The 26,698-nt window shown below is 41.2% G+C and overlaps 2 protein-coding genes across 4 annotated transcripts in view; one reads left to right on the top strand and one right to left on the bottom strand.

Annotated features, from left to right (window-relative positions):
- The window catches only part of LOC306979307 (SLIT-ROBO Rho GTPase-activating protein 3-like), a 29,608-nt gene extending 14,688 nt beyond the window's left edge, over nucleotides 1-14,920 (bottom strand). Inside the window, exons 1-6 of one of the 2 annotated variants that reach the window (XM_079578192.1) lie at nucleotides 14,421-14,920; nucleotides 8,008-8,203; nucleotides 5,235-5,400; nucleotides 2,881-2,943; nucleotides 831-1,016; nucleotides 511-639 (exon numbers count right to left, since the gene is read on the bottom strand). In XM_079578192.1, coding sequence (XP_079434318.1) covers nucleotides 511-639; nucleotides 831-1,016; nucleotides 2,881-2,943; nucleotides 5,235-5,400; nucleotides 8,008-8,203; nucleotides 14,421-14,484 — 804 coding nt within the window. In that variant the 5' untranslated portion in view covers nucleotides 14,485-14,920. The remainder of the gene's footprint in view (nucleotides 1-510; nucleotides 640-830; nucleotides 1,017-2,880; nucleotides 2,944-5,234; nucleotides 5,401-8,007; nucleotides 8,204-14,420) is intronic. The other variant, XM_079578193.1, reaches the window with a different exon arrangement.
- An 870-nt stretch (nucleotides 14,921-15,790) lies between these two features.
- Nucleotides 15,791-26,619, top strand: ptgis (prostaglandin I2 (prostacyclin) synthase). Of its 2 annotated transcripts, none has more exons than XM_079578207.1 (10): nucleotides 15,791-15,866; nucleotides 17,043-17,166; nucleotides 18,375-18,550; nucleotides 20,112-20,252; nucleotides 20,339-20,451; nucleotides 20,720-20,895; nucleotides 24,029-24,170; nucleotides 24,497-24,678; nucleotides 25,981-26,132; nucleotides 26,351-26,619. In XM_079578207.1, the coding sequence occupies exons 1-10, from the start codon at nucleotides 15,814-15,816 to the stop codon at nucleotides 26,496-26,498; spliced, it is 1,407 nt and encodes a 468-aa protein (XP_079434333.1). In that variant the 5' UTR covers nucleotides 15,791-15,813; the 3' UTR covers nucleotides 26,499-26,619. The 2 variants fall into 2 exon arrangements, with proteins under 2 accessions (XP_079434333.1, XP_079434332.1); XM_079578206.1 differs by lacking the exon at nucleotides 15,791-15,866 and adding an exon at nucleotides 16,796-16,884.
- Nucleotides 26,620-26,698: the final 79 nt, after the last annotated feature.

The following is a 26,698-nucleotide window of genomic DNA, read 5'->3' as shown; positions in this document are numbered from 1 at the left end:
GGCCGTAAGCGCCACTGCAGGTGTCGTAGCATGATGCATTTTTTTACTCATTGATTGTACGTGAGACTAAATTCTATGCTGACAGAAAAGACAAAGGGAGAGAGAGATATTGTACATCCAATTACACAATAGAGACACAATCAAACTTAGCTGTAAATACTGCTTAAGTGGCGTTAGCCCACAGTTAGCTTTGCCCGTTAGCCTGTTAGCTTCTTCTTCATGATTCCATTCGTGTGTATTGGGGCCTACTACCTGGAGGCAGGAAAGTTGCAATTGTGGTTTTCTGGGCCAGAGACACCAGGGGGAGATGAAAGTCCCCCCAACCCTATCAACACTTGTAGTACCTTAATAAATCCTTTTCGTAGTCCCTCTGGGGGTAATACAAGCTACTTAGTTATTCTCTAAATGCTACTGCCTTTACTTAACCTTTTCTACCCTCGGCGTCTCACGACTTATACGTGTTGCTATAGTTTCAATCAGTCTTTTTTAATAATAGACTATGTCACTTACATCTATCATGTCTGACACATCGTGAATGTAGTATTTGGCCACCAGGGCGTTGGTCGCTGTGAGGTTGAGCAGATAGTCGTTGCGAGCTTTTGTGCATTTTAGCTTGTTCTCCGAGTACTTGGCTTGTCTCTGGGGAGGAAGATAAGACAGAGTGCCATCAGTGGAAGACGTAAAGTGGATCGTAATGTGCTGAAAGAATGCGTCAACACATTTACGCAATTACATTTTGCAATCGAACCCATACGGCATTATGGCACATACTGCGAAAAGGAAAAGCCTTTAGTGCATTAAGCGTCTCCAACTCTCCGAGCGCTCCTCACCTTCTCCTTCATCTTCTCCATCTTCTTGACAGAGCTGCGTCTCTGCGGCCGGTCGTCGTGTCCATAGCGCAGCAGACCAGTGTCGTTGCATTTGCTGATGTGCTTCTCCTCCTGTTTCTCCGCCTCCTTGAGCTTGTTCTCTGCGCTCAGACTCTCCGTGTGATACATGTGGTAGGTCTTCATCACCTGTGTGGAGGTTTAACAGGTTAGTATCCAAGTCGGGACTAGAAATTCACACTTGCACACACTTGTATCTTGGCAGAATAACTTGGTGAACCCTTGCATGCAGTTCTTTGTGCAATCCGAGAGAGCACACCTGCGCATGTATAACAGAAGTGCTTTAGGGACCTGTGGGAACAGCATGTGTTGTGTGGAAAACGCTATGCAAATAAGATTCCATTCCAATAACATCGAAGTTCATTGATTGACAGCCTTGATTCCCCAGCATAATTGTCTAATTGATAGCATCGCAATCCAATATATAAAGTCGAAACAAAATCCACCGGCCAAAAATCGTCTTCCTTTAACTTCTTGTCTCCTAGCAACAGCGTGAGACACTGATGTAAAGAAAAGGACAGCGAGATCAATGAGAGGAAAGATTATGAGCAAAAATAGACAATAGGGTTGTGCTGCATTGTGATTTATACACAAACTCAGCACCAGAATGAAACTGCTTTTATACCAAGTAAATGTTGGTTGGTAATTGTTAGTTAGACAAGAAATACAATTGAAAAAGTCTACCTTTCTATTTAATAATCACAGCAAAAAGAAAAAGACATGCTACTGCTACTAAAACTACACTTACTCCTAACCTTACCTTTTATAAATGAATGAAACAACAACAGAATAATCTTTGAATTAGGTACCTTACCCATGAGCGGCCTTCCACTTAAGGCATATATTATTGCGTTTTTATTTTTAAATTCCACAAAAATGTATTGACTTTTTCGACAGACTACTTCAACGGTCAAACTAACTTAAAACGACATAGGGGAATGATTACATTAATTCAAACGTTACATAATCTTATATAGAGTGGATTTTAACAGTCTGCTGCTATTTCTTCGCAGCTTGTGTGAGAGCTGAAGATGATAAATAATGCATGAGGCGGAGTGAGGAAAAATCAATAGTGGGAGAACAGTAAAGTGCAGTATAATGTTACACGGATGGATAACTCTGGACTGGCCTCGGCCATGCAAGTATCATATGAAAACCTCTAATTGTGATTCACTGTGCGTTCGGTCTCTTAAAAGCAAAATAGAAACAACACAAGGCAAACCTACGGCATGTTACTTTACAATCATTCCTGACAAATAATTAAATACAAGATGATTTGAATTTTTGATTTGAATTTGAGCCACAGACCTAAAGCAGGGCAAATCCCACCTTTTATCAACAACTGCAATCAACATCATCCTGTGTATCCTGCGATTCTCAGCCCAAGAAATGTCTAGATAATCAAAGTTTCTTTTTATCCACATTCTTACATTAATAGTAGGGGACATTATTAGTAGTGGACATTGAAACGCCAACAAGACAAGTCTTTTGTGAACCAGGACGGCTCCAGCACAACCATACCTTTATTATAAAACACTTGCAGTGCGTAAATGCACAGCGTCTGCCCATTAAATCTCCTTCACAAATGCACCTTGTGACATGCTCCCCCATTAACACACACTGATGGGGCTGGTTACATGCTACATTAGCCGCGGACATCACAGCCGCTCATGTTTACTGAGAGCAGAGCGCACCTACAGCACACAGACTGCTGACACTGCCCTGAGCGCGGCAAGAGCGCGCTATCCTTCAACTCATGTGGAAAGGCACAGTGGGAGGAAGAATGCTAATTTTCTCCTTCCATGACCCCGGGAACAAGAAAGAAGAGACCTGTTCGTGAGTGCAGAGCTGATAAGGCCTTTCTCCAGAGCACACAGTCAGGGCAGCGACTGTGGCAGAGGTTACAGCCGCAGGGCTGAACCGATTTAAACAGGGGAAGGATAAAATACAAAGATGTAGAAAACAGAAAGGACATTGATACAGGTTAACTCACAGTGTAGAGTTCATTGGTGACTTTGACTAGTTCTTCGTGCATCTGGACTCCGATGTCTTTGCTCTGAAAACAAAGAGTTTTCTATTATTACATTTCCAAGGAAATCCTAGTGTCTTGTGACCAGATTGTTATAGCAAATTAAAATGAATATGCAACGTATGCTGTACTCATACAATACAATTGGTGTGACAATAAACTCATGGCAGATTTGGGTAATAAATACATTTTTAGAGTTAGATTTGATCATACTATTTTTGCAATAGTCACACTATCTATCCATGTAATAAGTCTAATGAGTAAAGAACATTTCCTTACCAATTAACAAAAACAAAACTTTGAAGACCTAAAACATGAAAGCTAGATGACAGTTGTGAAAGCGAGTCCTGTTAGTGCTCAGTAAATGTTATCATGGCCTGCACCAGAGGAGACCTAATACAATGCCCAAAGTGCTCACAGTCCTGGACAAAAATAGCACAGACAGGAGCGGTAACTGCGGCACATTTGGAGCTCGTGTCCATGCTCCGGCTCTGTTACTTGAGCTAAGAGCCTATGATGAATCGGACATGTCCCGGGACGAGGCTTAGGGCCTGGTGAAGTGTGGCTCTCAAAAATCCTATGGAGACAGCACACAGCCACGTTTAACCCAATCAATTCTGCTTTTTGTCATATCCAAGGGACCACTTGTCAAAACAGCAACCAAGCATTCTGTGGTGTGTGTGACAGGAATTCCACGTTTAGCACAATAAGCACATTCTGACTTTGACAGTCTCCAGGACTGGCTCATTCCTCCTCCACATCTGTAAAGCATTAGCTCTGCAGTGGTGTGAATGTGACAGCACAACTACTTTACTGTATCACTGTCACTTCTGCCCATAAGCAGACTTTAGGTCGATAGCAAGGCTTTTACATTACCCTGTAGTCAAATTGGTTAGTCCTTTTGAAATAATTATTAGCTGATATTGTTTTTACTGACCAGAGTTGTGTTGAGTACTGTGAACGTATATTTTCACATGATGTTTTCCTATACATTTGTCAATATGATCATGATAATTGATAATTGATGACACAGAAAAAAAGATAAAAAGAAAACCTCGATCAAAATATAACCTCTGTTCTTCATATTTCATTATTTTGGACCCATGGATATGTAAAATGTATACGTTTTTTTGCCTAAATGGAAATCTACCAGTGTTTGAACGCTGTATGAGCGTTAATGTCCAGCCCTGGTTTGTAGTCGTCCTCTTTGTGCTCCCACTCACTCACTGCTCTCATCAGGGCAGACCCTTCCAGTGCTTCTCTAGGGCATAAATCATTGGAAAGTCCTACTACTGTCAAATGATTGTGATCTAACATCCCAAAGGCAAAGACTTCATCGGCGCTTTAAATCATGAGCGCTATGTGGGGCTTGTGGCCTTTCAGCAGAAGTGAAAATACAACCGTAAATAACAAGGCTTTTGTCACACTGGATGTAGCAGTGAGTGGACGTGAGTCAAGTGAGTGAACTGTAGAAAAATTGAGGTGGAGATCAATTTAAATGTAATTGTCACTGAAGCAGGTCCATGCAAAATGATAGGCGCCTGAATGCGGGTACTGTATAATAGCTTTGCAGATTGATTTATAGTAGTCATAATCCACTCGTTTGATTAAAGAAGAACAAAGTAACTTGTTTACAGTCATAAATCCTCTTCGTAGTCCCTCTGGGGGCAATACAAGTGTTACCCCCTGCACCGGGTCGGAGGCGCAATACACACTAATAAGCTAACTGCGGGCTAGCACCACTTTAGCATTATTTACAGCCACGTTTGAGTGAAAAAAACTATCTCCATTGTGTAATTGGATGTACAATATCCCTCGCTCCCCTTCTGTCAGCATAATATTTACTCTCACAGATAATTAATGTGTAAAAAAAAACGCAACGTGCTACGTCACCTGCAGTGGGGCTCATGGCCTCTAGGGGCATGAGTTACTTAGTTCTGCTTTAAACCAGCAGCATTTTTTTTAATCAATGAATGGGACATACGAGATGCCCACTACTCAGCTGTAATCATCCGTCATCAGGCTTATGGAGAATGGCAGAAAGCGTATTGGGGAGCTACATGGGAAGGGAACAAGGTAGCTCCTAAGACCCATGACCATGACAACATTTTGTTTAAGTTTATGACAAAGATTTTAACATTAAGGTTTTGTACTTCTTCACTTGATGACTTGGATGTTGAAAACGTTTGAGGTCATGATTTTGATATTACGCGTTTTCCCTCCGTCTGCTTTTAGCCTGGTCACGTTTTCCACTGTGCCCGTTGTGGCTCTTCAGTTCATACGAGTTACTAATTGTCCCGCTCATGCACAGCCCTGACCTTTTTGAAGAGTCTGATGACATCCTCTCCGATGTGAGCGAGACGAACAATCACGTTGTTGTTGTAGATGTCGCTGAGAGTGGCGTGGTCCCGGCTCTCCCTCCGCGTCTGCTCCAAAACCAAGTACCAGCAGTTCACTGTGGAGACGAGGTGCTGGTCTTTTCTGCTGGAGAGCAAAGCGAGCCTGTTATTATTCACTCAAAAGACCATTAATTACACACTGCTAATGCTTGGATCAAGACTTGAACGGCTTTGCTAATTGCATCTGCGGAGCGCTGGGCCTGGGGAATTGAGCTCTTGAAAACTTTACTGTGATAAATAGTTCTTCATCATCAGAAAAAATACAACTTAATTAACTAAACTGTATCAAGATCCAATCATCTTCATAAAGCTATATTATAAGCTATATTATATTTCAATTATTTTGACTACAACAAAATATCTTTATTTTTATTTTTCGAAGATTTAATTATTTGTTTTACTTTTGTTTCTTTGTTCAGTCATTTGTTTATTTCATTTGGACCCCAGAAATAGCGACTGTTTGGCTGCGCTAATGAGGATCCTTTCAATAAAACAAAAACATGATTTGGCAAAGGATTTACTCTAGTCCCGTTTGAAATTTAAGCTCTTCAAGTTTCCCAGGTTTAGGACCTGGCACAATAGTACGCTCTGTTCTGACCTTGTGTGGGCACGGTGTAGTTTTTCCTTGACGAAAATGTGTCGTCTAGTTTTGATCAAGTTTTCAAAGCTGTTGAGGTGAAGCTTACAAGGAAAGGCCACACTTTTGCTCAGTAATCTACTGTGCGTGTTGCAGAAATCAAAACAGGGAATCAGCTAATATTCAACTATCTACCGTGTGTATGGGGTTGTGGCAACCTCATACAAAAAAGCTTTGCAAGGAAACAAACAGATTGGGTAAAATAACACTTCCTGAGTTATAATGAAAGACGACACTCATGTTTTTAGACATGTCTGATAAGTGGGTCAAAGGGCGGTGAAGATGAAATTACTCAGACCAGGCAAAACTGCAACCTGGAGGTACTTTGTTGTGGTTTGAAGCAGCGTGGAGCAGCTGTAATAAGAACTTTAAGAAACATCTAAAAACATAAGAATACAAAAATTGAGACACGTATTAAAAAGACATGCATTACTTCTTATGCCTATGTTTATTTAGCTTTATTATTAGATAAGATAACATAAGAGATAAGAGATGTCTGTCCCAATAGAGGCAGAAATTCATCTTTGACATGGTTTAAAAGGCATTCAATCATTTAAAGAAAAAAAAACAAAAAAAAACAATGCAAATACATACAAATATAGGCTGCTTTATGTTGATGCTGCTTGTTCATGGTTATTTTTGCAGATGGGATGAATGATTTTTGAATGTGGTTTTATTTGCTAGTGGGACCTTGTATCTTCTGCCATTGTACATTAGGATGTACAGTTATCTTAAAATGCATGCATAAAATGTCACATCCTGCCAGTGCAGCCAGGCTTTAACCACACCAATCAAAGTTTCCATTGAGGTACGAGCTTCCTTTTTATGTAGCACATTTCACATCACTCTTAAGGATGTGAGTAGTCTGTGTGAAGTTATTATTGACTGGGTCTGGTTCATTATAGGGAGGTCATGAGACGGACCTGACTGACAGATTCAGTGATGAGCATTTAAACCGACGCGGATGAATCTAGGACACCACAGTGAAGACAGAAAATGTGGCCGGCTTTCTTGGGTCTACCCTCTAGCTAATAATGCCTCACTTATCAGTGTCCAAGTGGCTGGAGCACACAGCCATTTCAACACAATATGTTCAATACAGTGAAGACATTGGTCCTGTTATTTGAGCCCAGTCCTGATCAGGCAATGCGACAGAGGGAAAACAGACAATATATACTATACCGAAAACAATAAATCAACATTACTTTGTTCAGCTCTAGATCTGACCCTCCCAGTCAACTGTATGGAGATCTGCAGTGCAGAAGTGCATGATCTAAAAGTCAAATCAAGCTGAAGGCTGGTCAGAGCATCCAAGCAGTAATACCTCGGATTGCTGAGGGGGTTGCGCCTTGTACATGCATCTCCCTCACGCTACCACAATAATCTGAGTCTATCTGGATCAAATGCTTTGTTTACTCCAGTCTGAAGTATTTTCAGAGAGAGAATAAGACTTTTGAGACAGTGGCCTTACGTGTAGCTGTTGGACAGCAGACATGACAGACACATTAAAAGTAAAAGGGGGGGTGGTATAGTGACCTAGTTGGGGAAACACAAGCCCCTCAGGACACAGTCTTAGCCTGGCTGCATCTCTGTGTTTAGTGTCTATTTGTCAGTCTGACTCCAACTGGAGCACTGTTTAGCCATTACTAATGTGTCATTGTGTGACACTGGAAACATTTAATCAGACCCCTCATTTAGACATAACAGGCAGTAGATCAAGATTTAAGATGATAATGTATGTGAGCATGAGATTGGCTTAAAAATTATGGAAAGTGTTTTGAGGTACTTTATCCTTTGAAAGACCCAGTAAAGGATTGAAATAGTCGGCACTACATTTATGTCCTGCAGACTTTATTTGACAGGACAGTGCAAGATGAAAGGGGTGAAGAGTGGAAAGAGCGGGAAATGCCCAGTGTGATGTGCAGCAGCTTTAACCCCCAGGCTCTCTGGGCACTTCTTCTTCAATGTATCTTGATGTGTGCTGATTGCTTAATGTCAATTCCTTGATCTCTATCAGCAATAAATAGCAATAGAAATAGTTTGAGGAGTACTGACTTGAAGTGCTGGTGCTCCCTTGAGGTGCGTATCTTAGAGGAGTATCTCTCAGCAAGTTTGTCCAGTCCTCGAGAGTACTCCAGCTGCAGCTCGGCCTTCCGTCTGAAAAAGTCCTGTAGGTCCTGCAGCAGCTGCAGCCGTGACTCGCTCTGCTGCTCCAGACAACGGAACTGCTCCACCAACTGGTTACGGATCTCTGAGGAGCAAGGAGAGCCAGTTAACACTACTGTCATCAGAATTGAAAACATAGAGCAGTATTTCATTTATATTCATGCAAGTTTGTAATCCTCTGATAGGCTGATCACTTAAGTCGTGCATGTTCTCTGTGTTCCAAATCCCAAACATAAAACATCTCCAGGCTTATTTCGATAGCTGTACTTCTTATTATGAATTTCAACAGGCAAAAAAGACAAAATATTGGACTTCTAACAAGACTTTAACTAGCTTTGTTATACCCTATGGTAATTCTATTCAGGCAAATATTCAGCCTCATTTATTTTTGCAAAACAACTGAAGGCAAACAAAACTTCCCCGGACCCCTGCTGGGCCATTGGCACAATGTTTACATTTTACAAGCTACTTGTGAAGTATGAATACACTCATTTGTCTGCATGCCAGACATTGCATCGGGTCTTGAAGCTGCAAGTTGCACAAAAGCATAGCACGTCATGCATACAAACATGCGAGCACTAATAAAGGAAACAAAGTCAGAGTAATTAGATAAAAGTGAATGTCAGAGTGTATTTAGTCTGCTGTGTGAGCAGTGAAGGGGTCGTGGGGGGGTCTTAATGCTGGGGAGGCTCACGTGCGCTAGAGATGCATGTCTGATGATTGCAGCAGACAGCATGGAAAATTGAAAATAGGTCAGCTCTTCAAAATGCATTGTGCTGACTCTAAGACTCTTCATCTGAAAGTTACTCTCAAATAAAAGGAAAGCTTAATTCTGTTCAAATATCCCGTTGTTCAAATATCCTCTGTTGTGAGAAGTCAACACATGTCGTAGCTTCCTAAATTTAGATGAATATGTCATGAGAATTTGTTTTATGAATAATAAGACTTAGGGAATATAAATAACAGGCATGTGGGTGTCCAAGACATCTTTAAAGAAAACTAAACATGTAATTTTTAATGTTCATATTAAAAGAGTGAAAAATGACACTTGAAACTCATATCACAGTAAGCTCAACAAGAAACTTCACAACTAATGTGGTTTAGAGGGGGGGGCTTAAAAGGACGTGTGAATGTGAATGGAGTTTGCCGTGAATAATTGATAGATTGTTTTATAAAGATGAGAAAATGAAAAAAAAGATAGTATATGCACAGCTGACGTCTGGTCTTGATGTCACATGGTAGGAAGTACAAAGCCCTCTCTGAAGCTCCATTATGACATACTGTTTCAGCCATGCATGTTATTATTGCTGTGCCGAGAGAGGCCTGTATCAATGGAGAAGACGGCCCCGTGAGAGAACAGACCTATTGTTTTGTGCTAAATGCCATTTCTGCAAAGATAAAGGATTTGAAAACGCAACCTAGACTTTGGGACATAATGTGAAATGAGTGCAGCTCAATTCTATAATGCAGAAGTTATTTGTGCAGCAAGGGACATTATGGGCTTAGAGGATTAAATCCTTGCATTTTGTCAAGACTATACAAAATGCTTCAAGTGTAACCTCCAATATTGTGAATGAGAATAATTGAAAGTAAACAGCAGAGTCAATATGTGTTGACTGTGTTTTGGAAGAGCACCCTTGTGGTCCCCATAGTTTGTCCCGCTGCTTGGATACTCCTCTCTGGAGGCCTGTGCTCTGACACTCACAGCAGTCGGTCTGTTGAGCAGAGCCAGTCAACACACCAGGGCAACTTTCTCTGCAGCTAAATACTTGGTAAACAACAAGAACACACAACTTGAAAAGATGTTAAAAGGATGAAAAGCCTGTTGAATACTGAGTCAATATTAGGGATGAACAATTTGGGCAAAAAATATCTAAAGCCAATTGTGCAAAGGCCCGTTTGCATTTGAGAGCATACTGAAATAAGAACTGCTACGCTAATTCAAGGATCCTGTAGATTTTAACTCATCTAATGTACAGGGTTATTAGTGATATGTTTTTCGTTGTTGTTTGCGGACTTGCCTTCCTCTAAGAACATACATTTAACCAATGTAACCCTACCGTACAAAATCAGTCTCAATAGAGTTTTTTTTTTCTTACTGTTGCCGTCAAAACGAACAAGTAAACTACATACGAGCCTGTAAGTGAGAGCATTGCCCAAAGTTGATAATAGCCTCTTGTTAAAGAGGCTGTTACGGCTATGATGCAGCTCAAATAGAAGTTATTTTAAATGCAAAATGGATATATTTCAAAAATGATTCAGTCAACACAGACATTTATATGAGTAGTCTCGTGTTATAAGTGATTTGCCTCAGGTGCACTGTGCTTGGGTCAGACTGTTTATAATGCAGGCTACTAGTTACCATAGACATGCGCTAGCCTAGCACTAGCCTAGCACCACTAAACTCTGCAAATATGAGGACTGCACTGATTTAAAAATATATATAAATATACAGGAATCAGCAACACTCTGGACAACTAGGAACTGAGGCCTATGTCAAAAATCCTGAAATATCCCTTTAACAAATAATAACTCCTTTAGTTGCATCCCATTGTCAGAACATGTTACCACATTGTTGTACATGAATATGAGTTCTCGTAAGCAGTTGTGCATAATTTCAATAGTGAGACGTCAAATGAAAATAGCGGTTTGAAATTGCAATCGCTCTCTGCTGGGGCGGTTATTTTTAGGTCCTAAACTGTTACGAGGGGCCGCCGTGCAGCGCTCAATGAATGATTCAAACCTTCACAAAGTAAGGCATAATCACCACGAAACCTGCACAGACCACAGTTAGATACAAGGGACTCTCAAAACGACCTTTTTATTGATTACACAACAGCTGAGGTCGAGCTAAAATGAGTGCTGCAATAAGTTTCCTGCACACAAGGTTCAAAGAGGTTGCTTAACAATTAACCAAAGAGAATGTCCTATTGGTCACGCCAGTTTGTTTCTCACTCCATTGTTGAAAAGATTTATACAAATTGCTGTGTCGCCGGTAACTTAGGCTAGATCTAAAGAGGCTTCGGGTTTTAACATCTGGGGTCTCTACAAATCAAATGATCTCACTTGCAAAATGTGTGGGGACCAGGCTTAACCTCTGTGGGTGGATTGAACATTTAACAATCAAGAATAGGCAAACAGGGTTTTGCCTGAAGATAGTTGGAGTTCTTATGGTTCCACCTCTGAACACACCCTGAAACTCATCCAAAACAACAAGCCGAGACATAACTTTCTGTCTTGTTCTCCTAACAATCTAAAATGGAGGCTGGTCTCATTTGTTGCATTAGAAATAGGAACTTTATTGGAGATTGTATGGGGCCTTTCTGAGAGCATGTTCTTCCCAGGTCTGAGTGGAGTGGGTTTCCTGCACGTGGAATGAACACACACCATAAGCTTAGCCACCAACTTGAATGGTTTGCTGTATGCTCCTACACCTGCGATGATGCTTCCACATTACAGTATGATAAATTGTTGTTGAGATGCATCTTCAAAACTATAAACTAAGACTTGTGCCCTGCTTCTTATGCTGTCATTTAACTCCACTTTAGTATTTACGCATCGCACACAGACAAACTATCCCCTGTGGTCACTATGGCCTCACTTTGCTTTGGTCAGTCCTTGTCTCCAGCGTCTGCAGTCAGCCATGCGTGGATGGTCACATGTGCACTAACCCAGACTGACACGTTGACATAAATTCAACTCAAGCCTGTTGTCACTGAATGCTTCTCTTTGCATAATGCCCAGAACAGGCATTTACATCTCCAATGGGTTCATTTATTTCACTCACCATTTACACTCATCTCACACTTTCTTCTTCTTGTCAAATGCCCATCTCTTTGTTATTTAAGTGAAGCTAGCCACCCCCCTTTGACATTGCATTGCTTCTATTTAAAATCAATCAATACAATTAAGAAATGTAATATAGAAAATGAAAGGACAATTTTAATGGTTGTATTCTACAGCCTTTTGAAGTAAATAGTCAATTCCCTGACTTGAGGGAACTAACACATGAGATCAATTATAGTCACTGGTCTCAAGCTACGTATGATCCGTAACAGAGGATATTGTGTAGGCCTGCATCAACAAAAGGTATGTCACAGGCACCAGCAACAATGGGGACAGATGAGGTGCTGTAGTGCTGCCCTGACATTTGAAGACATTATCAGTCAAAAGCATTCTTCTTCTGTGACACTCGGAGAGGGCGTGTCCTCGGGCGGCTGGCGGAATGCACTAAACACTGTGCAGCGGTGACACCCGGGCCCAGAAATGGTTTTGTTTACGTGAGCGTCTGAACACATTTCACCGAGAACTATTGACAGACACACTGACAAGATTTGAATGACAGGTCACACGAACTATAGTAAATAAATAGGAAAATAATCCCTATGTCAAACCGAGATTGCATCACATTTACGTTGTCATCGTTGCTTCTGAAATAGCATGGTACTGAGTCAGTCAATACTCATGACGTTACAGCAGTTCATCTGTTTGTAATGCTTCAGGTTTAGCTGGATGCTTTGGTGTGCCTCGAGTTGCCTTGTGTACGAAAACACGCGGTATATCATGTCACCAGTTTATGCCTTGTCAGGTTTAGTATGCCACATTGATCACGATACAAGCCCAGGCCTGTTTAATGTCAGAACAAGTCAGCACTTTCACTATCACCGTTCAACAACTTCTCACTTCTCAGCTTATTGAACCGTATCTGCGTCTGCTGGAGATTTTCCTCAAAAAAAAGTGTCCTCCCCCACCTATAGCCTGCACTCCATCTGCAGGAATGCTACACTTAAAGCATCGATATTGGCAGGTGCTGCGGAGCGCGCCAGCCAACAGGTCTGCAGCCTCAGCACTATTGGAGACTAGTGTCAGTGTCAGGTCCCCAAAGTTTCCAGAGTGACCCAGGCGCCGTTTGTAAATGAGCTTAAGATGTCAGCTTAAGAGCTTTTCCTGAAACTAAGGCAAAAAAAACAAGCACTGCGCTGGTTCTCACACCGCCACGCCGCAGCAGAAAACAGCGTGGAGGATAGAAAAATGCCAAAATGGTCAAACTAAAAGGGTAATACTTCTAAGTCTTGGTTTGAGCTGTCATTCAAGTAAAAAAAAAACTCACACAATCCAAAAATCAAACCAGGAACCTTCTCGGTGTGGCCGTGCTACACCTGGAATGGGACTATTCAGTGACAGTAAGTGGTATGAATGACTGACACGTGAGGTTAAGAAATGCAAAAAGGAGACCGCCGATTCACTGCAGCAACCACATCTGAGAGGTAAAGAAGTAGACATGCATGTACTCCAATAATGACATGCTAAGAAAAAAATGCATTGTCTGAACTGTGCCGCCTCTGGGTCATTCCATTTCAAACACACATTGTCTTTTTTTTCTTCTTCTTCTCATTCATTCTAATGGATGAAAAGCTCAGCCCAGGAAGCGAGCCGCCGGAGTGTGGATAACGGCATCTCCAGTAAACCTTAACTGACCCAGAAGACATGACCACTTCCACCCCAGAAACGCCAACCATCTCTCTCCTCCTCGTCCCCCGCGCTGTGGGTGCTCCATCCGGTCACATTTTTTTTTTTAGCAGCAGACAGTAAAATCCTTTCATGGTTTATAATTTATACAGACAACATGCATTATTTATGACATTTCTCAACTGTTTGCAGTGACCTTCTCAAGAATCCCCCCCTTTCATTCTACCTTGGTTCATCCACAAGTGCCAGAAAATTAAAAAAAAAAAAGACAGGAAATGCCTTTGCAAGGTATTTGATAGTAGCAGTTACCCATGAACTGCACACGATATATGTTTACTGCTATAGAAAGGGTTATAGAGTAAAGGCAAAACTGGCAGGGTATTTAAGTGCATGACCTCTAGCTTGGGAGACCCAAGCCAAGGTGAGCTGTAACATGTTTTTCTTTTGTTTTTTTTAGGATGGGGAGGATATAGCTCAATAATACAAACCCATGAAGTTAAATTGGCACAATGAATGTACATGCAGCATAGGGCCAGGCATGTTGGCGCTGTGCGTATACTCAGCCCGGAGACACAGAATCAAACAAGTTTCATCCTGTCCTCCATCTCCCAAAGAAAAAAAAAAAAAATCCAAGCAGCATTGAAAGGAAAACTAGATCCTTGACTCGGATGCAGGTTTAACTAATCAACGCATTACGTGAGTGGGGTAACAACACACGCGTTCCCACCCTGTAGTATTGTGGAGCAGAGCCCAGCCAATCTTGTGGTAAAGTTACGCAATAATGGGACAATTAACATACTGCAGAATACGTCCAGGCCTGCACGTTTACCAACCTTTGACTTGGGTCTCATATTCGGCTATTATTTCTTTGTCCTTCTTGACTTTCGCTGATGACATTTTGAGGGGAGAGTGCGTGCGGTCCTGCAGCAATGGACGTCTTTCCCAAACACAATGCAACGCCGTTGTCTGTGCGCCTCGGTCACAATTGTCTCATCTCCCACTTAACTTCGGACGCGAAAGGCACACCACGAGCGGCTCCTCCTGCGTCGGCTCCTCCGCTGTATGTGTGTGATCGATGCGACGTCGATCTCAAAAGTGCATGCTGATCTTTGTCATCCTCCTGACCAGACCAGACCACTTCTCTACAGACCGCAGGGCGCGCGGGGTTTCGTGTGGCCCGAGAGACGACTCAGCAGCGAAAGGCAATGGGCAGGCAGCGATTGTCAAGGCGCCTTGTGTGCGCGACAGTCCACTCCTCCAGTGTTTTTCTCTGTCTGTCGCTGCAAGTTCAATGCTGCGGCAGAAAAAAAAGGCTCAATGGATGTGAAAGTCAGCGCCAGACTCCGCCCCAACCCCCCCCCCCCCTCCCTGCCTGCCTGCGTACTAGTGCGCTCCTTCTCAGGGATGGTTGTAGTAGTAAAGAGAGTTGAGCAAAGTAAACCTTGAGCCATTTGCTCAAACGTGCAGGAAGTCTTCTCAGTCAGTGATAACGCGGTTAGAAACGAGCTGTCACTAAGAGAAGATTGCGCGGCTGATGATTTTGAGGCTCATGCGCTTCTTGTTTGCAGAATCAATTCATTCCATTGATTGATTGGTTGGTCTGATCAAGAGTTCTGCGCACGAAAATATCTCTTCATTGCTTTTTCCATTCTGGATTCATGCTGTCCTTTTCAAAGCAGGATATAGTAATAGACTAAATCCAAATTTTACAACTTTTCACGGCTTGGATAAATGTAGCCTACCTAAATGTACATAAATATATATATATATATATATATATATATATATATATATATATATATATATATAGATTATGACGTTTCAACTTTGCACATAGTAATGTATACTATTCTGTATATTTAGTGTTCTTCAAAGTGTGTCGCATGTGGAGTCTGAATTTGCACACTGTATTGTTCTGTTCTCAGTCGGAACCAATGGGCGAGGAAAGCTGTTATTTAGATCTATGGTCGGAACTAAAGTTACAAGCGATTTCTCCGACGGGTTATTTATGAATGAACACATTCGGTGACAGATGCTTTCATGGGGATGAATCATAGAAATATATACATGAATCCGAGCGTATTTTCTGTTCATCAATTAGGGTCAAGAGTCCTAAACCGTAAAGCTGAAAAGCTGTCGCTCGCTCTTTCATAAGTTTTTTTCTGGCAATAAAATAGTCCCTCTAATGTTTGTGATAACTAAGCGAATCGTGTGTGGTTGGAGCGTATGGAGAACGTGCGCCCTCTAGTGTATGCTGAAGTGAACAGACACCGACAATGGTAAATGTCCCCTGACTTTACTGAATTTGGTAGTGGCTGCACATTTGATGTTGTGTATTTTGTACAAAACATATTTAGTTTTTTATGTATTTGAATTTAATTTGTATTTATGTATGTGCATTTAATATACCAGCACCTTGAGCTCACTCACTCACTCACTCACTCACTCACTCACTCACTCACTCACTCACTCACTCACTCACTCACTCACTTGTATTCCAATTTTGCATATGAGAGGGAGCATCTGCAAGACCTGAATGACTGTATTTTGGCGACTCCTTATATTTTCTGTGCACTTGTATGACCAAAATCTGTGCAGTTGGTCTATTTCTACTGAAATTCATATATCCATTTATCTATTTAAAAATATGTTTATTCTCAGGTGATGTGCCACGGTTTTATTCATCATCAGCTCGTAGTTTGTTTGTTGTTTGTTGACAATATTAGTTTCAATATGAGTTCAACATTTATACTCATTTGTTTGTGATCAGATAAATATAGCCTTTATTCGTGATTCATGTTCTGTTCAGGGGTTGTGGTTTCTGTTTTCTTCATTTGGCGTCGTCAGTATTTAGTTTTGTCAGTGTGTCATGGTTTCTGATGATTACTTTATCTGCCCACGCCATGAGTTTGTCTCAGTGGATGACACTCCCTTGAAAATGTCTGAAATATTTCACTGACAAGTCAGTCAACTGACATTATGACATAGCATACTGGATGTCAGAGACTCTTCAGATGACAAATTGTTCATTTAAATGCCTTTCGAGAAAACTACTTATTACAGTGTCTACTGTGGTGACGCTTCTCCTGTTGTGCAATGCTCTAGTTGAGTGTGTTTTTAGCCACACCTTTCCCCGCCTCCTAACATGGTGAAGCAGCTCTTTAAAAGCAAGTTGCCACAGTTTATGCAGCTCTGTACTGAACAGAAAGTGTTGTGCACAGGAACTATGGTATGGACTATATTTGCAATTATCAGTGGATTGTGTTTTCTTGTTCTCCTTTTCTCCAATCGCACAAGGTACAGACTAATTCCTCTATGTGCATTTCCATTGTTCTATTATTGTTAACACAACATGAATCCAGGTTATGGGACAAACTTTGATACTGTTTGCATTGGATTATTCAAGTACCAACGAATCCTTTCTGCATTTGTGAAAAAAATGTTTTGCTTGACAGGCGGCATAATGAGCCACCCCTGGACAAAGGTCTCATACCTTGGCTGGGACATGCCCTGGAGTTTGGAAAAGATTCTGCAAAGTTTTTGACTCGTATGAAAGAGAAGCATGGAGACATCTTCACAGTAAGTAAGCGTCAAAAGAGCCTTTAGCAGCATAAAGCTGGGATGTCTGAGAGAAAGTGTTGATTTGCTACTAATATCGTAGTATACATTTTGACACAGGATTTGAGTTAAAAGGGTTAAATTCCTTTATCAACAGTCAAAACTCTTGCAAGCAGGATAATTTGTTTGGGGATATTCCAATAGAGATCATTTTGCTACATACAGGTGGTCATTATATCGTTAGAATATCATGAAAGAGTGCATTTACTTAATATTATTCAACTAAAACTGTGAAACTAATATATGATAGACTCATTACATGCAAAGTGACACATGTATAGCCTTTATTTGTTATCATTTTCCCAAATTAAAAATCTCAGAAAATTTGAATATTTAAAAAATGTAAGCCATAATCATCAAAATAATAACAAACAAAGGCTTGACATATGTGACTGTGCATGTAATGAGTCTATATCATATATTAGTTTCACATTTTAAGTTGAATTACAGAAGTAAATGCACAGTTTCATGATATTCTAATTATATGATGAGCACCTGTAAGTACACTACCTGACCTAAAAAACTATCCACAAAAAAGTCACTTGTTCTCATTTTGCAGATCACATTCACTGTGGCATTGTTTCAACAAGCTTCTGCAAAAGATCCAGTGTTGCATTCATTTTTCACTAAGTTCTTGTTTTATATCCTAAAAATGGGGTTAAGATCTGGACTCTGTGTTGGCCAATCTATGTGTGAAAAATGATGTCTCATGCTCCCTGATCCACTCTGTCACAATTTAAATCCCAGGGAATCCCATCTTGAAATACGCCCTTGCCATCAGGGAGGAAGAAATCCACTGATGGAAAAACCTGATCATTGAGGATGTCCAGGTCGTCCGCTGATCTCATTTCTTTGAGTACATAGTGTTGCTCAACCCAGACCTGACCACCTGCGCCATCATAACAGTTAAATACAGGTGTTGACTTGGCAGTGTATTTCATTTTATCAAAGAGATGTCTGGCCCAGAGATCTTTTTTTCTTTTCTTTCCAGGCTCCTTCTTACGTAGATTATTGTTCATTTAAATATGAAATAGGCTAAACAACTCAGCACCGGTGATTTGTTTTTTTTTCACACTCTTCAGAAGAAAAAATCTTAAAAGAAATACTCCAACTTGCACAGCACAATAGAAGAAAACTATCATCCTGTAAATAATAAACTGTCTCCGTAGGTGCGCGTCGCTGGTATGTACTTAACAGTGCTGTTGGATCCTCATTTGTTTGACACCGTCCTGGACGACGCGGTTTCCTTCGAGGTGGGACAGAGCCGCAGCAAACTGTTGGAGCGGACGTTTGGCTTGCAGCTAAATGGCGTCAAGGACAGTGACGAGAGGAGTTGGATGCAACAGTAATTACCTGCACCTCAAAATGACACACTTAATATCTGTTATTCCCAACGATTGGATCGATGCCAAAAGTGACTTGTGGGAATGTTCTTAAACGCTCTTATCATCGGAACTGTGTTGTGCACCAACTTGTGAAGTAACCAGCACCAGCTCTAGGACAAACTGACTGTGGGTGCGTCAGAAAACGATCCAAATACAGTTGGGATTCTCGCAATTAAAATACATTATGATGCAACTGAAATCGAGGGTGCAAACCATTTAAAATATGACAACATTCATGAAAATTTACAGTTGTCAATAAGAGATTCAAGCGCTCTTGGAGTTCTTGTTTATTAAACGAGCCTTTAATTTGCCTCTATACTGTCTATTCATCTTATTTTGAGATCAAGAAAAGCTCCTGATTTCTTCCTCCTCACACACTTAGTTTGAATAGTCTTACACATCTAAGACTAAGCAGTACAAGACTATTGTGCGTGGGTGGAAATGTTTGACACATCTGTCAAATATCTCCATCTACAGGTTTCTTTGATTTGAATACGATATGATGATGAAACTGACAAGACCTCATTGTGATCTATGCAAAACAAGAGGTATAATAGTGTGTGTTTGAGTTGCATGAGGACTGTTACTAGCTTTACATCAAATTTGAATGGAGGCTCTAAGGTTATTAAAGAAGGCAGTGTTGGGAGAATGACAATAATTTGCATCGTAAATCATCGTGCTCTATTACATTCCTTCCCTCATGGGACAGAAGGTTGTAATTCAATTCTAAAGGCTAGTCTGGAACAAGCATCTTCCTTGAATCCTTAGATAAACAGATGAGATCAACTGAGCCTCTCTCACACACACACGCACACTCACGCACACACCGTAACCCTAATACTAATCCTAGCCCTAACCCCAACCTAAACCCAATTCTAAACCTAAAACCACATCCTGACCCTAAAACAGCCCAAGACAGTCCTTTCGCAAAGTGAGGGCAGGCCAAAATGTCCTCACTTTGAAAAATTGGTCTAAATGGTCTAAAACTCGTGGAGGTCCTCACTCTGTAGTCCCTACAAGTTCACACACACACACGCTATCTTGTACTTTTATCTTAGTGAGGACATTCATAGACATAATCTATTATCCAAACCCTAAGCCCCTAACCCTAGCCTTAATCCTAACCCTAACTCAAGTCTTAACCCAATTCTATGTCCTCACTTTTCAAAAATGTCCTTACTTTGAAAAATTGGTCTAAATGGTCTAAAACTCGTGGAGGTCCTCACTCTGTTAGTCCCTGCAAGATCACACACACGCAATCTTGTGCTTTTATCTTAGTGAGGAAATTCATAGACATAATCTATTATCCAAACCCTAAGCCCCTAACCCTAGCCTTAATCCTAACCCCAACTCAAGTCTTAACCCAATTCTATGTCCTCACTTTTCCAAAATGTCCTTACTTTGTTGGTTAAAAAGACTGGTCCTCACAATGTCGTAAGCACAAGAACACACACACACACACACGCGCGCCACTGTTCATTTCAAAAGTGTTTTGATGACGTTGTGTTTTTTTTCACCCAGACAGTTTCACGCTAAAAGCCTGACCCAGCTGTGCACTAAGATGACATCCCACATGAACAATCTGCTGCGGAATGATTTCAACTACAGCAAGGACTGGAGGCAAGACGGCCTCTTTAACCTCTGTTACAGCTTGCTCTTCAGGTAAACTACATTTGTGTGTGGATTGCTGACAATGCAATGTGAAGTTCCATCGAAAGTGATCGCCATCTGTGTGCCTCTCTGTTCAGAGCCGGGTATCTGACATTATTTGGCAATGAAGGCAACGCTTCCGCCGTTTACAAGGAGTTCCGCAAGTTTGATGATCGTCTCACCAAACTGGCTCGCAAGTCTCTCAAGCGTGGTGAGATGCAGCTGTTCATGCCAAGTTGCTTATTCTGATGCCGTGTCTGCTTGTTGAGCTGTATGACAGAACAGCGTAGACTTACAGCTCTTTAGAAATGTTTTAGTGAGTGTAAAAAGTAGAAATTATGTAGAGATAGTGGACAAGTACTACCATTGTTATTTATGGGCCATATACCTTTGGCTGTTTTTAGTCAGTAATCAACCTTATTACCTTTTTCGAACACTGATATTATACATATTATACATTGTTTTTTTATTCCCAACAGATGAGAAGAAATTGTTCACCTCAGCCCGAGAGAAACTATGGGAACTGCTGTCTCCCACATGTCTTCATTGCGAGTCTGAATCCTGGCAGCAGGAGTATATCAGTTTCTTACAAAAAGAGGGAGTGGATGGGGAGATGCAAAAGAGGGCATTACTGCTGCAGCTCTGGACCACACAGGTGGGTCGATCATCTCTCTATCTTTCCGGTTTCTCACCCACAAACCACTAACAAATAAGAGCGTCTTGCCAAAACATACTGGAGCTCACCACACCCAGGTTGAACTCTTAAATTCCACTCAGTGCAGTAACAAAGACGAGGTGGCCGTGTTGAGATTCTTGCCTGTCTCGACTTGTATGTGAGTTTTGCCAGTGACTTCTAATTCCCATTGCGTATTAGTTTCAGTTCTGGCGTGACATCAGTTTACTGTATATGGGGTTATGTAACCTTGGTCATTTCTCTTAAATTGTGCAAGACTGAGAAGTGAATTATGTAGCAAGACGAGCTGCGGTCAACCAACTCTCCTACTTATAACTCTTTTGGAGCTTTTTTCTTCCTACGGTCTGGTGCAGGCCCGGGAAATTGGTTGCATTTACAGCAATCTATACGATTTGGGTTTGTGTAACTACAAGGGGAATTCTATGCTTTTGAAAGACATATCCAGACATAAAATCCACATTCGTTAGCCTTCTATCTAAGTATTATTGGGGACAGTAAAACCACAGAATTGACTTTGACAGATGAGGTTTATTTTATTGTAATACGTAAACAGTACCGAAACATACTGTTGTGTTTGGAGAGTAGAATGAAATAAAATGTTTTAAAATGATTTAAGCCATTTTGCGTGGAGGCGGACGATACGCTGAACCTATTTTGTTCGGTATCTAGTCCATTAAGTCATTAAAGGGCCTATGCTTGGCATCATATCAGTAGTGGAATAAAATTGATTAAGCAAACTGCATTTCATGCAAAACACAGTTGTGTTCAATGATAAAGTGTCCATTAAAAGGCAAAAAAATAAATAATAATAACTGGTACCTACTGAAGCAGCAATGCAAACTACACTCACTAGTGTATGAGCAGTGGTTTTCAACTGGTCGCGAGCCTTTTCCAGAGATCATTTCTTTCAGTGTTTATCTTCAATCAAAGTGTAGAAACATAATTTCTGTTTTTATTATTTATTTATTCTACATATTTTTTGGGGGGATAATATAGTATTTTACATGATGGATAAGAAATCCATTCTGTTTGGAAGCCTAGAATTATGGTGGGTCCTGACAGCATCTCATTTGAGAGCCGCTGGTATAGAGTGTGCAGTTGCTTCTTTCAGCCAGGAGATGGAGCCATCATGTAGCTGTGCAGAAAGCTACTGTAGGTTTCAGACATTTCCGACATGCAGACCCTTTGTACTGGGCCACTGTGGTGCAGGTGGTAGAGGTGGTAGAGCGGGTCGTCTCGTGATCAGAAGGTCGTGGGTTCTATTCCCAGCTCCCGCAAATGCACATTGTCGTTGTGTCCTTGGGCAAGACACTTCACCCTACTTGCCTCCAGTGTCTGCGTACATTGGTGTGTGAATGAGAGTGTGAATGGTTCCTGACTGTAAAGCCCTTTGGGCCTGATAAAGGAGAAAAGCGTTATATAAGTTGAGTCTGTTTACCATGAGTCCATTTACCGCTTTCACTTAGATTTGTTTTTGAACATTCACAAAACTTTATGCCTGTGGTAAAGTGCATTCATTTTCAAGATACAGTAACGCCTCTACAACCTTACGCTCACTCCGAGGCTTATAGAGCTGAGAGCTCAGATATCAGGGTGAGTCGTCTTATAACCTGAAGGTTGGCAGTTTGCATCCCTGCTGTTGTTGTGTCCTTGGGTAAGACACGTTGCCCATGTGTTTATCGTGAGTGTTTGGCAGCTTTGCTTCCTTCTGTCTACCCATTTTCAGATCAACATGATAACATACTGTGAATAGAGGGATTTTAATACTTCCTGAACCCACTCTAATTACAGCAGCTTTTGCTGAGATTATTTTCCATTTTCTCTACCCAACAATGAGAAGGTTTGAGGTCACCTGTAAATACCACTATAAGCTCTTCCTCCTGTACATGTTTGTACTTTATGATGCAATAATGGAGCATACACTTCCATTTTACAGAGAAAAGTAGAGCACCACTGCAGAGAATAGAGGGATTAGGCCATGGATAGTGTAGTGTGCCAGACTCAGTGGATAGAGCTGAGCTGTTTCTGCACTAAAACAAATACTGTCTCCTACAGACGCACAGTGAGCCCTGAGCATTCTGCTCTTTGCAATCAATCATTTTTAATCAAACAAAGACAACAAATTCATCAATACGTTTCATCTTTCTCAGTATTAATAAATTATTATAATAGCCTATTGTACTATTTCAATATGGTTATTGCTCTAAAAAGGAATTTGCTTCAAGATGAGAAAATAGTGACTTTTCATTGTTAATAATTATTCATAACCAGTCATTTATACATTATTTTGTCTTTATTGCAGCAACAAAAACGACTTTAATCTGTTTCTTTAATTCAGTTTTATGATACAGGGCATACAATTAGATCCAGATTGCCTTCGGAGTCTAAACCACTGTGTCTTTACATTTTTAAATAGTTTGTGCACATTTCTATGTCATTGTAGAAATGTTTTGCAGCTTAGTGCAAAGAGCAAACATTATTTCTGACAATGTAAGTACTTTTGTAGCGCTTGCCCGGCTGTCAGCGGAGACCTGACCCCGAATGCGTTGAGTTTAAAAGAACAGCTCCCTGAACCCACAGCAATTACAGGCAGACAGGCGGCTCAGGTGTCTCTGGTCTGACAGCACTGATTCACTCAGCGTCTCCAGCCCTGACAGGAGAGAAAACTGGGATCAAATAAGGACTAAAAAGGTTCATTATACTCTGTGGTGAATTTGTGGAACAGTTTTGTCAACGTGAGGTACTCGGTGTGTGGTAACCTTGTGCAATAATTGTCTACACCAGTGTAATATCCTCTGGAGGGCCGTCAAGTATTTGTTTTTGACATGGTTTGGATAAAACTTTTGAATAAAGCCATTTCCATCTGTTCAGTTCACTTGTTTCCCATTAGTGGTCAGCAGTCAAAGTAAATCCTTTCGTGCCATGTCTGTTGAATTGGCTTGTGTTTTTCCACCACGAGCTTTCTAATGCAGCCCTCATTGATTCAGGCTTGGGACCAGGGCAGTGAATACGCCTTTTGTGATTTCCTTCTTGTATATGTTGTATCTCCCCAGGGAGTGTAGAATGCCTGTAAAACAGCAGTTCTTCTTTCCAGTGCAATGCTGGACCTGCTGCCTTTTGGCTCCTCGGCTTCCTGCTCACTCACCCCGAGGCCATGGGGGCCATCCAATCCGAGCTCAGAGGTCTAACGCCGCAGGACGTCCAGTCACCGGGAGCACACCCCACACCTGTGTTTGGTATGCGTTTTATAACAACATGGTAATAGAAGTGTGGTGAGAGAATAGTTAATAAAGTCATTGGGCCATTTTTTTACCTTACAACGCCTTATTTCCGTATGAAAGCAAAATCAAAGAAAACTCATCATACTACTTCATTATGTCAGCGATCTACGCTAGAGTATTGACATAAATGCAATAAACACTTGTCACGTCTTAGCTTTTCTCAAACGGGATTGCGTTCCTCGTCCTGTGATTGTGGCTCAGCTGTTTGTACATGTTTGTATTTCCCACGAGGACGCTGTGGGATTAACCCGCGCTGACTTTGTGCCCTTCTCCTTCTTTAGACAGTGTCCTGAGCGAAACCCTGAGGCTCACGGCGGCTGTGATGATCAACAGAGATGTGGTCCAGAACAAGAGCGTGCACTCGTCCGACGGGCGGGAATACTTCCTCCGAAAAGGGGATAAAATAATTATCTTTCCATTCCTCAGCCCCCAGACAAATCCAGACATACACCCAGAACCACAGGTAACAAAGCATCCAGTGGTTCAGAACGGTGTTTTTTTTATTTGAATTATGCACCTTTTCACTCGTCGCGTTTTTGGGCTGGCGCTGTCACGGCTAGGGTTGGGTACTGTTAAACGATACCAGTCTGGTATAGAAAAACAAAAAACAAAACATGGAAACATTTTTGAAAAACAAGTGGAAAAATTAGGGTGCATTTGGGAAAAAAATGGGGGGGAATTGGGGGAAAATGGGGAATTTTTTTTTTTTTACTTTGAAAATTTGGGAAAAACATGCAGGGAAATTGGGAGAAAAGTGTAAAAAGTGGGGAAAATTTAGGGAAAAAATTGGGAAAAATACAGTATATTTAATGGGGGGATAATTTTTGGTTGTTTCACCTGCAAAAATGCAAAAGAAATGAAATGGAAGGAATAAATTCACATTATCCATCTGTTTTATGGTTCTACAGTATATGACAAATAATTTAGCATAGGTATCGAAGGAAGTATCATTCATTCAGGTATAGGTATCGAAAACCAGTCATCGTTAAAGTAAAAAAAAACGGTACCCAGCCCTAGTCACTGCAGCATGGATACACTGATATGAGGAACTGAATACGGTGCCTCCCCCCCCGACTTGTTGCGTGTTTGAGTAGTAGACGCTCCCCCAAACCATTACCCAGATTGTTTACCCGAAAGATCACGTTCACAGATTAGTCCTCCTCAAGAAGCCTCAAATCGGGAATGTTTTGTAGGCCTTATTATCAGCACACATCAACTGACAGGATTAACAAGCAGTGTAACTCATATCTGCCACAGTGAGCGTCCACTGGGGCTCCCTGCTTCAAATGAACAAACACAGTTGACTGGAGATATCAGTTGCCTCATCTACTCATTTTCCAAGGTGCATCATGTTTGCATTGGGGGCCGCAGTGTACTTAAGAGAAACATACAAACACACAGTACTGCGCAAAAGTTAATAATTAATGCACATGCAAGTTTTATTAAATGGTGTGTTTTATTTCAATATTTATGCTACACTTTCAGGAAAGGCCATTAAAGCTCCGCAGGACAGAATTTCGGTGTGGCTCCTGGTCACCTTTTGGATTTCGGTTCCATTTTTAGATACAGGTCATGCTAACTGTATTTATTCCTCACAAATGGGACAAATAAGTTGTGACATACAGAGTGTTTGAGGCAAGAGAGAGACCATAAAGTGCCTCCGGTTTTCACTTAGCTTGTGTTTGTGCGTAGATTCATATGCCTTTCTATGTTTAGACCAATCCTAAGACCCCTCAACATATAACTTTGCATCATTGTTTCCCAGATGTTCAAGTACGACCGTTTTCTAAATGCTGATATGACGGAGAAAACAACATTTGTCAAAGATCGGAGGAAGCTGAAGCACTACACCATGCCGTGGGGAGCAGGAGGGAAGATGTGTGTCGGCAAAGAGTTCGCCATCTTCACCATCAAACAGTGAGTGCAATAATCCACGCAGCTCAGATCTGTATCTCTCACTGATGTAACTGTGAATAGACTGAAGTCACGATCAAAGCATTTGTCGTTTTGTTTTATTTTTTTGCTTACTCTCAGGAGAAATGTCCATAATATATACTGTAGCTTTGCATAGGTGTGTGGATCCTCTAACCATTGAGTAACTCTCACGTTGAAGTTTTTGTTTTTGTGTGTGTCAGATTTGCGTTCCTGGTTCTGACACGTCTGGATGTAGAGCTGTGTGAGACTGGGGCCAGGCTGCCTCCAGTGGACCCCAGTCGGTACGGCTTTGGGATGCTGCAGCCCAGCGGAGATCTGCGTGTGCGTTATAAACTGAAGGCCACATAGCACTGCCCAACAATGAAGCAGTGAAGTGTTTTCTGTTGTGTGTTTTTGACATAAAATGTGTGGTAAAACTGTATGTTAATATTTATATTTATAGTGTCTGTTTGACCAATTAAACTGAATAAAGTGCAAAAAATACTGGTTCGGCCTCAATATAAAGAGTTTTGTTTTGGACAAATGTGGCAGACGCTACATTTTGAATG

This window comes from Gobius niger, assembly GCF_951799975.1.
Source record: "Gobius niger genome assembly, chromosome: 20".
Lineage (NCBI taxonomy): Eukaryota > Metazoa > Chordata > Actinopteri > Gobiiformes > Gobiidae > Gobius > Gobius niger.
Note: the sequence above shows the minus strand (reverse complement) of the source record. Positions and strands in the feature narration are given on the sequence as shown.